This window comes from Xenopus tropicalis, chromosome 6 (assembly GCF_000004195.4).
Source record: "Xenopus tropicalis strain Nigerian chromosome 6, UCB_Xtro_10.0, whole genome shotgun sequence".
Classification (NCBI taxonomy): Eukaryota; Metazoa; Chordata; class Amphibia; order Anura; family Pipidae; genus Xenopus; species Xenopus tropicalis.
In genome coordinates this window covers 4,765,074-4,777,165 of record NC_030682.2, presented here as the reverse complement: position 1 = coordinate 4,777,165, position 12,092 = coordinate 4,765,074, and the positions used below count along the sequence as shown (strand labels likewise).

At 45.4% G+C, this 12,092-nt stretch overlaps 2 protein-coding genes and 1 pseudogene across 3 annotated transcripts in view; all 3 read right to left on the bottom strand.

Annotated features, from left to right (window-relative positions):
* The window catches only part of LOC101733242 (oocyte zinc finger protein XlCOF6-like), a 255,372-nt gene that overhangs the window by 91,073 nt on the left and 152,207 nt on the right, over positions 1 to 12,092 (bottom strand). The gene's annotated exons all lie outside the window — the stretch shown is intronic.
* The window catches only part of LOC101732837 (oocyte zinc finger protein XlCOF6), a 148,509-nt gene that overhangs the window by 63,485 nt on the left and 72,932 nt on the right, over positions 1 to 12,092 (bottom strand). The window contains exon 5 of the mRNA XM_031904331.1: positions 976 to 1,086. Within this exon, the coding sequence (XP_031760191.1) occupies positions 976 to 1,086 (111 nt within the window). The remainder of the gene's footprint in view (positions 1 to 975; positions 1,087 to 12,092) is intronic.
* Positions 3,139 to 5,536, bottom strand: LOC116411619 (annotated as a pseudogene).

Below are 12,092 nucleotides of genomic sequence, written 5' to 3'. Positions count from 1 at the left end.
GAAGGGTTTCGTTTTTGTATGAATTTTCTGGTGCCTCTGAAGCCGGTACTTTTCACCAAAAACGATCCCACATTCTGTACAGGTGAATGTTCTCCCTCCAGGGGGAATTCTCTCCTTTGTCCCACAGAGGTGGGCGAGAAGATGGCTATTCCCAGAGAAGGTTTCCCCACACTTATAGCAGATAAAACCTGATCCATCAGAGCTTGTTAAGCAATCGCCATCTCTTGTGCCGGACTCCGAGTCAGTCTCTGGTTTGGGCAGTTCAGCAGAGTCTAAATTGGGTTCCGCCTTCATGTACCTCCCTAATAACAACAAACAGGAGAGAGCTGAGGGGGAATAGATATTATCTGTAAGGAACTGTTATATCAAACAATAAGGTACAAATCATGTAGTTTTGAAAAAAACCCCTTCTATACAGAGAAGGTGGGAGAGGCACAGTCAGACCCCACACACAGAACCTGCACTTATTGGGATGAGACCCACCTTATAGCATGTGAGGCTCACAGTATAGGAATGCACTGCGCCTAGAACATGGCTCCCCCCCCCCGGTACCTACCTTACACTGGTGCCCAATGGGGAACTATCTGGCAGCACTGAAACATCATCATAAACGCTTGGCGCTGCCTGCTATGGGCACAATAGTGCCGCTGGGATCCTCACTAGGGATCACTTCTTGTCTCTCTTATTTCTAGGGAAAAGCTCAGATCCCAGTGTGTGTTGTTACTCAGTTTCAGTTGGTCTTTGGCTTTTTTCACTTACTGGGAGACTGACCCATATGTCACAAATAGATCTAGTGAGGGAACATTTGAGCCGTGACTTCCATCTACGCAGGTAAAGTCTACAAAGCCGATGGGCAGCTCTGCCATAGATTGCTGTGGTACCTATGGGGGAACTCACACTGATACCTGCCCCCCTGGCACCAGCAGGGGTATAATTGGTATCAGTGCTGATGTTACTCACTCCCTGGCTACTTACCCCCATCAGTAAGTGGCGCTGCTGAGCTTTCCATTGGGGTCTGATGGTCCTCAGGGTCCGGTTCTTCTTTCTTGATCTTTATGTGAAGAATTACTTCTGCCTCTGGGAAACCTGCCAGTAAGGGAGAGACAGGGCCGTGTAAAGCTGGGAGTAAGGGAGAGACAGGGCCGTGTAAAGCTGGGAGTAAGGGAGAGACAGGGCCGCGTAAAGCTGGGAGTAAGGGAGAGACAGGGCCGCGTAAAGCTGGGAGTAAGGGAGAGACAGGGCCGTGTAAAGCTGGGAGTAAGGGAGAGACAGGGCCGTGTAAAGCTGGGAGTAAGGGAGAGACAGGGCCGCGTAAAGCTGGGAGTAAGGGAGAGACAGGGCCGCGTAAAGCTGGGAGTAAGGGAGAGACAGGGCCGCGTAAAGCTGGGAGTAAGGGAGAGACAGGGCCGCGTAAAGCTGGGAGTAAGGGAGAGACAGGGCCGCGTAAAGCTGGGAGTAAGGGAGAGACAGGGCCGCGTAAAGCTGGGAGTAAGGGAGAGACAGGGCCGCGTAAAGCTGGGAGTAAGGGAGAGACAGGGCCGCGTAAAGCTGGGAGTAAGGGAGAGACAGGAACGTGTAAAGCTGGGAGTAAGGGAGAGACAGGGCCGTGTAAAGCTGGGAGTAAGGGAGAGACAGGGCCGTGTAAAGCTGGGAGTAAGGGAGAGACAGGGCCGTGTAAAGCTGGGAGTAAGGGAGAGACAGGGCCGTGTAAAGCTGGGAGTAAGGGAGAGACAGGGCCGTGTAAAGCTGGGAGTAAGGGAGAGACAGGGCAGTGTAAAGCTGGGAGTAAGGGAGAGACAGGGCCGTGTAAAGCTGGGAGTAAGGGAGAGACAGGGCCGTGTAAAGCTGGGAGTAAGGGAGAGACAGGGCCGTGTAAAGCTGGGAGTAAGGGAGAGACAGGGCCGTGTAAAGCTGGGAGTAAGGGAGAGACAGGGCCGTGTAAAGCTGGGAGTAAGGGAGAGACAGGGCAGTGTAAAGCTGGGAGTAAGGGAGAGACAGGGCCGTGTAAAGCTGGGAGTAAGGGAGAGACAGGGCCGTGTAAAGCTGGGAGTAAGGGAGAGACAGGGCCGTGTAAAGCTGGGAGTAAGGGAGAGACAGGGCCGTGTAAAGCTGGGAGTAAGGGAGAGACAGGGCCGTGTAAAGCTGGGAGTAAGGGAGAGACAGGGCCGTGTAAAGCTGGGAGTAAGGAAGTGCCTTGTGTTAGATCAGAAATACTTCATACAGGCTTTATAGGGGTTATGGGCAAATCTTTCCATAGAAACAGAAGCTGCTCATTCTCCCGGCACCTAATGAGCAGGAGCCTCACGTTGGATTACAAAACACCCTCCACATTAAAGGTTATTTAAAAATGATTTAAACATAACAAGATACGTCATATTCAGAATTGAAACCCTCAGCTTGCCTAAGGGTGGATACCACTCTGAAAAGTTATTAGTAATTACATACACACTGTGATTGGCCGGTTTTGCTTTAAATAATGTGTGTTTTCTGAATGTGATTAGCCCATGATTATATATATATACGGATATAACCGACTAAACAGGCTTTTAGTTTAAAATAAGCTGCTTTGTTACAATATCTGGAGATCCGGAGAGCCTGCCTGATAGGTTCCTATGTCTAATCCTGGGCAGTAATGGGGGCAGAAGAGCAAGTAAAGTTACCGGGGGCAGAGGGACGGGATGGGAAGACAAGCTAATCCTTATTCTTTTACACCGGGGGTAACAATGCAGACTGTATAATGAATTTGTAACTGTAAATAGTGAAAATATTGTTTTAGCTTAAATAATCATTTCTGTGTAACAATCGCTGGATTTGTTATTCAGTATATTCCCTTTATATACACTTATTGGTGCGGGTTATTTGTCTGCCTCTCAGAAGAGCCGGGACCCTAGTAAGGGGGGGGGGATAATATTGTTATTAATATTATATTAAATCCTACAGCGTTCCCCAACCCCCTACACTGCTTCAGCTGGAAGTTCTGCTCCTCTAATCCCCTCACAGGCCGGATATATCCCAGCTGGGTAACTGGAATCTGTTTCTATGTAATGGCCACTGGTTTAAGATTGTGCCAAATACGTTGGATTTATAATAAAATGGGAAAAAAAGAACATGGGGGGGCCCGGGGCCCTTTAGCAAAGCACATGCCTGTGTGTAGCAATACTCCCCTGCCATATTCCTTCTCCTCAGCCCATTAGGGATATCAGGAACCGCTGCCATTTGGGTCACATCTCTGGCTCATTTGCCCCCAGCAATTCCCATTTTGCCCCAGTAGTAACTGTGTGAATCCCAGTATAATGTTTGTGCTTCTCTGCCTGTACCCAGAAGCCCCTGCTGTGTATTCGCAATTGCACAGTGACTCCTCCCTCTGAGCGTCTCCTCCTCTTCCTCATGGTTTCCCTGCACTTTATATCAATACAAATAGGGGGTTATATTACAAATTGCCTGATTGGCTGAACATATCAATTACATTTTCTCCTTTGCTTTCTCCCAAGCATCTTTTCCAATCCTAATTTTCCCCCCTTATTCTGTACAAGTAAATGGTTTCTCCCCAGAGTGAATTCTTTCATGTAGATGAAGGTCGTGCTTTTCAGTAAAGCCTTACCCACATTCTGTACAGGTGAATGGTTTCTCCCCTGTGTGAGTTTTCTGGTGGATTCGAAGTCCTCTCTTTCTAGTGAAACATTTCCCACACTCTATACAGGCGAATGGTTTTTCTCCGGTGTGAATTTTTTGGTGGCGATTAAGGCTGCTCTTTTCAGAAAAACGTTTCCCACATTCTGCACAGGCGAATGATTTAATTCCAGCATGCATTCGTTTATGTGTGGAAAATGTGGAATGTGCAGAAAAACTCTTCCCACATTCTGTGCAAGTGAATGGTTTGTCACCAGTGTGAGTTCTTTCGTGTGTGCGAAGACTGCTCTTTCCATTAAAACTTTTACCACATTCTGTACAGGTGAATGGTTTCTCCCCCGTGTGAATTCTTTCATGTATGAGAAGGGTGTACTTTACAGTGAAACTTTCCCCACATTCTTTACATGTGAATGGTTTCTCCCCTGTGTGCTTCCTTTCATGTATGTGAAGGGAACGCTTTAGAGTGAATTTTTTTCCGCATTCTGTACAGGTGAATAGTTTCTTATTGGTGTGAATTCTTTCATGTGATCGAAGGGTGTGCTTCTGAAAAAAGCTTTTCCCAGAATCTGAACAGGTGAATGGTTTCACCCCAGTGTGATTTCTCAAATGTATGTGAAGGTGGCTCTTTGTAGTAAAACATTTCCCACATTCTGTACCGGTGAATGGTTTCTCCCCAGTGTGAACAGATTGGTGGCGTTTAAGGGTTCTCTTTTCAGAAAAACATTTCCCACATTCTGTACAGGTGAATGGTTTCTCCCCTGTGTGAATTCTTTCATGTACACGAAGGGTGCGCTTTTCATTAAAACCTTTGCCACATTGTGTACAGGTGAAAAGATGCTCCCCTGTGTGAATATTCTGGTGGATGCGAAGTTGCCCCTTACTGGTAAAACCTTTCCCACATTCTGTACAGATGAATGGTTTCTCACCAGTGTGATTTCTTTCATGTACACGAAGGGCATGCTTTTCAGTAAATCTTTCTTCACAAAGTGTGCAGGTAAAAAGTTTCTCCCCTGTGTGAATTTTCTGGTGCACACAAAGATGGGTTTGCCTACCAAAAGTTTTCCCACATTCTGTGCATGTGAAGGGGTTCGCTCCTGCATAAATTCTCTTGTGCAATTCTGTTCTCTATAGTTTCTCTCCAGTGTTGATTCCCCCGTGTGTCCCACAGAGGTGGGCGAGAAGATGGCTATTCACAGTGAAGGTTTCCCCACACTTATAGCAGATAAAACCTGATCCATCAGAGCTTGTTAAGCAATCGCCATCTCTTGTGCCGGACTCCGAGTCAGTCTCTGACACAGAGCTTGTTGAAAATTCCCTCATCACGTAGGCAATGATACATGAGGGCTGATTCACTAAAGTGCGTTAAAACGAGTGATATTTATAGCATGCGGTAAAACTTTTAGCGCGTCAAATTTTTCGCAACTTAACGCACGATTCACCAAAAGCATACTTGCATCAATTTCCGCACAATGCTGCTTGCGTTATTTTAGTCACGAAGACCATTTTCGTGCGGTATTAGACGCAACGCGCGGTAACGTGAGTGCTAATTAAAATGCGAATTGACGCACGCGGTAGCACATAAAACTAGCGCCATTTTGTGCATTTGGTGGAGGTGGAAGTGCAAAATTGTGTGAGAGAGAGATAGAGAAAAAAATGATGGAGACCAGTGTGGGAGGGAAAAAGGTGGGCAAAAAGAGGGAGCACCTTCCAAGTCAGGGATCCCCAACCTTTTTTAACTATGAGCCACATTCAAATGTAAAAAAAGTGTTGGAGAGCAACACAAAACGTTCCTGGGATTACAAATAGGGGCTTCTGATTGGCGATTTGGCCACCCCTATGTGGACTAGCAGCCTGCAGAAGGCTCTGTTTGGCAGTACAACTGGTTTTTATTCAACCAAAACTTGCCCAAAAGACAGGAATTCAAAAACAAGTATCTGCTTTGGGGGCACTTAGAGCAACACCCAAGGGGTTAGGGAGCAACATGGTGCCCCGGAGCCACTGGTTGGGGATCAGTGTTCCAGCGTCCGTGTCGCCCAGCTCCGGCCTGTTTACCTGGGGAGCCCTGATGTGTGTGAGGCTGAGGGCACAGACAGGGATTACCAGCCGGAGGAAGCCGGCGGAGAGAGTGAGGAGCTTCCCCCCCCCCCCCCCCCGTCATCTGGCAAAAGAAAGAGACAGCAGGAGGGCAGGTTCCGGAATTCTCGGAGTTTGAGAACGAGGTGCTGGTGGAGGGGCTTGTGCCGCTGTTCCATAAGGTCATCGGAAAATATGCCGGTAAGACCCCCACTGCTGTGAAAACCAAGGCCTGGAGGGACATTCCGGAGCGCGTTAATAGCGTGGGGGTCTGTCTCTGTATGTCCGACACTGCAAGAAGCACTACCAGGACATAAAGGGTCCTGAAGAAAAAGCTGTCAGAGGCCTCCAGATACAGGTAAATACCTTACTTTCATTTTTCTATTTAACACTCGCTCATCTGCTTTTCTACTCAATCGGCTTTTCCTTTTGTCTTTCCTACTTACTTTACTTGTATGTATGTATGTATGTATGTATGTATGTATGTATGTATGGCCGCCTATTATTATGTGCAACTTATGGCCTCAAAGCTGTGGGGTAGAACATCAAATTAGGCCAGTAAATAGGGGGGGGGGGGGCATTTAAGAAATATGTGCTAAAATACTTAGGGGTCCGTTTACTAAAGTGGCTTAAATTTAGTTGCACAATTTATAGACAGAATAAATGGCAAATATGTTATGGGCAGTTTAGTAAATGGGGACAAATATAATATTGGGATTATTCTGGCGCAAAAATATCTGATTGGCAGTTATCCCACTCGCCAGAAAATACGCTACGTACTAATTAGCGCAAGTTTTACTATTCAGCAAAATGGGCTAAAGGCAACATTGTTGGCAGAATATTTGCAAACATTTAACCCCACTGTATGTCGTACTGATGTACTGATAATAAGGCATAGTGATGCTGTTACTGATAAACGTAACTACATGAGTATCGGATACCATCAATGAACGCAAAGTAATTATACATAACACAGTTCAAAAATACAAAAATAAACCTTTATTTCTGGCATAAAAGAATCGGATAATAACTTTTGAATGTGAAAACTATATACACGTTAGGCCTTTCTGGCCTTAATCTCCGCAATGTCCTGCTGCATTTTGCCCAAGTGGGACTTTATGGTGGCAATCTCCTCCTGCATGGACCAAAGTGTGGGGTCAGTCCACCCAGGTGTCGTCTGGGTCCCCACATCTTTGGTCCGATGTGAGGGTCCCTCATCAGCATCCTCAGGAGGATCCGCCATCCACTCACCCCAGTCTGGGGCCTCGGGAGCATCTGGGGCCTCGGGAGCATCTGGGGTCTCGGGAGAGTCTTGAGCCGCTACATCATCCTCTTCAAGTTCTGTGAGATAATATTGCAAGATGTTGTTTTAATATATTATACATATATATATATATACACATTCATACACAGAGGGCCACCATCATAAATAACGGGGCCCCTCACAACAACATTTTTGGGGCCCCCCTCCTCCCACGCCCCCACTGGCCCCTCCCATCAATACAAAAGACACACAGACATTGTTAGCCAGGGCCCCCTAAAACATTTGTGGCCCTTCCCCAAATTACTCATACCATAGGCCACTCCCTGCTGCTTCCTTACTGCTTCCTCTCGCTCCCCCCCTGCATCCTCCTGCTTCCTCCCGCTCCCCCTGCTTCCCACAGGGCCCCCCTCCCCGCATCCTCTGCCTCCCCTGCGTCTCTCTAAAAAAAACTCAACAGTAGAAAGCACTCACAGCTATAGGATCAATCAAGTCAGTGATTTATTTCAGCATACCCTCTGCGCGTTTCGATCACCACAGGATCGTCATCAGGATGATAGACAGGAAGTGAAGTGTCAGGTTAAAAACCAGCAGTATCCAATCAGTGTTTATACAACATTAACCCATTCAATAACATGTGCAAAGTGTATTCAAATATCAGGCACTTAAACATCCCCATATGATCAAAAATAGAATAATTATCAAACATCTAGACTCATAATAATACATAAACTAGGACATATCCCATATATATCAATGTAGTAAGCCACATGGCAAAGCCAAATATAATTTTAAAACACATATAAGTCAATCTATAAAGACACATGACAAAAGTCACGTCATGTCTAAAAATTAGGATTATAAATATCACCATTAACTTCAATACCCATAAACATTAACTATTACATACTAATAGGGAAAATAAGTTACCCACCCAAAATTATAATGTGATAATCACATTATCACATTATAATTTTGGGTGGGTAACTTATTTTGGTGATATTTATAATCCTAATTCTTAGACATGACATGTGACTTTTGTCATGTGTCTTTATAGATTGACTTATATGTGTTTTAAAATTATATTTTGCTTTGCCATGTGGCTTACTACATTGATATATATGGGATATGTCCTAGTTTATGTATTATTATGAGTCTAGATGTTTGATAATTATTCTATTTTTGATCATATGGGGATGTTTAAGTGCCTGATATTTGAATACACTTTGCACATGTTATTGAATGGGTTAATGTTGTATAAACACTGATTGGATACTGCTGGTTTTTAACCTGACACTTCACTTCCTGTCTATCATCCTGATGACGATCCTGTGGTGATCGAAACGCGCAGAGGGTATGCTGAAATAAATCACTGACTTGATTGATCCTATAGCTGTGACTTTGAGAAAGGCTGAGGTGTTCAGCCGAAACGTCAGTTCGTCTACTCAATAAATTACTTTTTATTTTTGCACCTAAGTCCTGAGAGAGCGGCTTCTTTTTCTTCTTATATATATATATATATATATATATATATATATACAGTGGCTTGCAAAAGTATTCGGCCCCCTTGAACTTTTCCACATTTTGTCACATTACAGCCACAAACATGAATCAATTTTATTGGAATTCCACGTGAAAGCCCAATACAAAGTGGGGTACACGGGAGAGACCAATACAAAGTGGGGTACACGTGAGAAGTGGAAGGAAAATCATACATGATTCCAAACATTTTTTACAAATAAATAAGTGCAAAGTGGGGTGTGCGTAAGTATTCAGCCCCCTGAGTCAATACTTTGTAGAACCCCCTTTTGCTGCAATTCCAGCTGCCAGGCTTTAGGGTATGTCTCTACCAGCTTTGCCCATCTACAGACTGAAATCCTTGCCCATTCTTCTTTGCAAAACAGCTCCAGCTCAGTCAGATTAGATGGACAGCCTTTGGGAACAGCAGTTTTCAGATCTTGCCACAGATTCTCCATTGGATTTAGATCTGGGCTGTGATTGGGCCATTCTAACACATGGATATGTTTAACCCATTGTTGCCCTGGCTTTATGTTTAGGGTCGTTGTCCTGCTGGAAGGTGAACCTCCGCCCCAGTCTCAAGCCTTTTGCAGACTCCAAGAGGTTTTCTTCCAAGATTGCCCTGTATTTGGCTCCATCCATCTTCCCATCAACTCTGAGCAGCTTCCCTGTCCCTGCTGAAGAGAAGCCCCCCCAGAGCATGATGCTGCCCCCCCATATGTGACAGTGGGGATGGTGGGTTCAGAGTGATGTGCAGGGTTAGTTTTCCGCCACACATAGGGCCTGATTCACTAAAGGGCGATAAAACGTGCGCTTTTTTTATTGTGCGCTAAAATTTTTACCGCGGCTTAATTTTAGCGATTTTTCGCATGATTCACTATAAGCATACTCACACTTTTTTACGCGCGGTATTTCAATGCGATAAATAGCGTGCGCGGTATTTTCCGCTATTTATCGCATGCGCTAATTGTTGCGACAAACCTATCGCATGAAATACGCGACAATCGGCAGCATTAAAATTGCGACATTTTTCCCTGGGAGAGCACAGAGTGCTAGAGAGGTGCTGTATAAAAGTTTATTTGCCAAAAAAAAACCCAAAAAACAATAAAAATATAAGTAAGAAAAAAAAGAAGTGCTAGAGATAATAAAATGGGGGGGGGGGGGCATTGAAGAATATTTAGCCAAATACTTAGGGGTCCGTTTGCTAAAGTGGCTTAAATTAAGTGGGAGATTTTAGACACAGAATAAATGGCAAATATGTTATGGGCACTTTATTAAATGGGGACAAATATAATATTGCGATTATTCTGGCGCCAAAACATTGGATTGGCAGTTATCCCACTCGCCAGAAAATACGCTCCGTACTAATTAGCGCAAGTTTTACTATTCAGCAAAATGGGCTAAAGGCAAAATTGTTGGCAGAATATTTGCAAACATGTAACCCATATAGCATATTGATGTGTTACTGATAAATGTAAGGGTGTAGGGGAAACTACATGGAAGTATAGAATACCATATCAAGGAAGGAAAAATAATGAGACATTACTCAGTTCAAATGTATAAAACTAAAAACTTTTATTTAAAATAAAAAAAAGGGGGGGGGGGGACTTAGGGCTTGCTGCCCTTGAGTTCTCTAATGTCCCTCCTCAGTTCAGCAACTTCCCCCCGGAGCTGGGCCAGCTCAGCCCTCACATTGTCCAGGTTCTCCTGCACGGACCAATGTTGTGGGCCTTCCTCGGCAGGAGAACCTGGTGGCTGGCATCCGGGGGGCTGGGGGGGGAACCCAAGGGCCGGGGAAAGTGGGCTAAAACTGGGGGAGGAGTAAAGGGGGGGGGTGTCCGGGGCCTCCTCGGCCTCGGCGGCCTCCTCACCCTCATCAGAGTCTAAGGCCTGGCTGGGTCCTGGGGCCTGTGGGGCCTGGCTGGGTCCTGGGGCCAATTGTTGGGCCTCGGGGGCCGGTGGATTGGCCTCGGGGGCCGCAGGTCGGGCCGCTGGGGCCGGTAGAGGCTGGAGGGCCTGGGGTTGGGCCTGGGGAGGAGGCGCCAGCTGAAGTTCTGTGAAATAGTATTGCAAGATGTTATTTTGTGTTATATATTATATATATATATATATATATACACACATTCATACACCATCATAAATAACGGGGCCCTCACAACAAAATTTTTTGGGCCTCCCTCCTCCCACGCCCCCAATGGCCCCTCCCCCTGTGAACCCTCACATCAATACAAAGGACACACATACATTGTTAGCCGGGGCCCCCTAAAACATTCGTGGCCCTTCCCCAAATGACTCACACTATGGGCCGCTCCCTGCTGCTTCCCCCCTGCTTTAAACTTATTTATGCATATGTATATGTATGGGAAGCTGCACACCATAAGGAACAATAACACCCGGGTGCCTGGGGCAAAACAAAATCTAGACAGGCATGGGGTGCCGGCACACACAGGATTGTCACAAGGAGTCACAAAGATGTGAAATAATATTCAGAGGTTTATTGTGACCAACGTTTCAGTTCCTCACTGGCATTATGGTTGAACGTGATGGACGTATGTCTTTTTTCAACCCAACTTACTATGTTACTATGTTACTTTCGTCATCCCTGACATTTCTAACATTTGTACCTTTAGTTCAAATTACTTGCTAAATCTTTTACTGAACGTATACTGTAACAGCATAATAAAGTACAATAATTACCTTCTCTAATTTCAGCGACCAGTTCTGGGCTCCTGCGCTTCAGGTCGGACCACAGCCGCCGGAGCTGGCGGGGGCCCACATCAAGGGCAAACCTGGCGAGCAAACCTTGTCTTAGCTCAGCCAGGATTGCCCTCTTCCTCTCGTGGACCCCTAAGTCCCCCGGCGGTGGGTGGTCATATCCTGCACGCAGGAGCACGCTGATAATATAGCGCCTCCCCCTGGTAGCAAGTCGGAAACCCCAGGTATCTCCTCTCAGTTTGGCTCAATGACACAAAATGGCCCCAAGTCGCACATGTCACGAGATTACAAAATCGCCACAAAATGTCCGCAATTCACGAGATTACAAAATCGCGGAAAAAAAAAATCACCAAAATATACATAGTAATGTATTTTGCGCAAAAAAAATATTCGCCGCTACAGTACAGTATATTTTGGCGACAACATATTCACCGCTGTAGTACTGTATATTAGTAGCGAAATTCCATACATGCCAAGACTTTAGTAAAATTGAGTAAAAAGACACAGACTGAATAAATAACACTGTAAGTCCATATTTTATTGCCAAAAACTCATTTACTGTACTTTTCTATAATTTTTCGCCTGCCTGTAGTAGGGGTTAATTTTCGCATAGCCGAATGCGATATTTAGCGCGCAAAAGATATAGTGAATCATGCGATCGTATTCTTTTCAGTGCGGAAATTAACGCATGCGCTAAAACTAGCGTGAGAAATAACCCATGCGAAAATGGCGATTTTTCGCACGCGATAGTACTATGGTGAATCGCGCGCAAATTATTTTGCGCTTTTTAACGCAAAAAAGCGTGCGATAATTTTTATCGCACTTTAGTGAATCAGGCCCATAGCGTTTTGCATTTTGGTCTCATCTGACCAGAGCCCCTTCTCCCACATGTTTG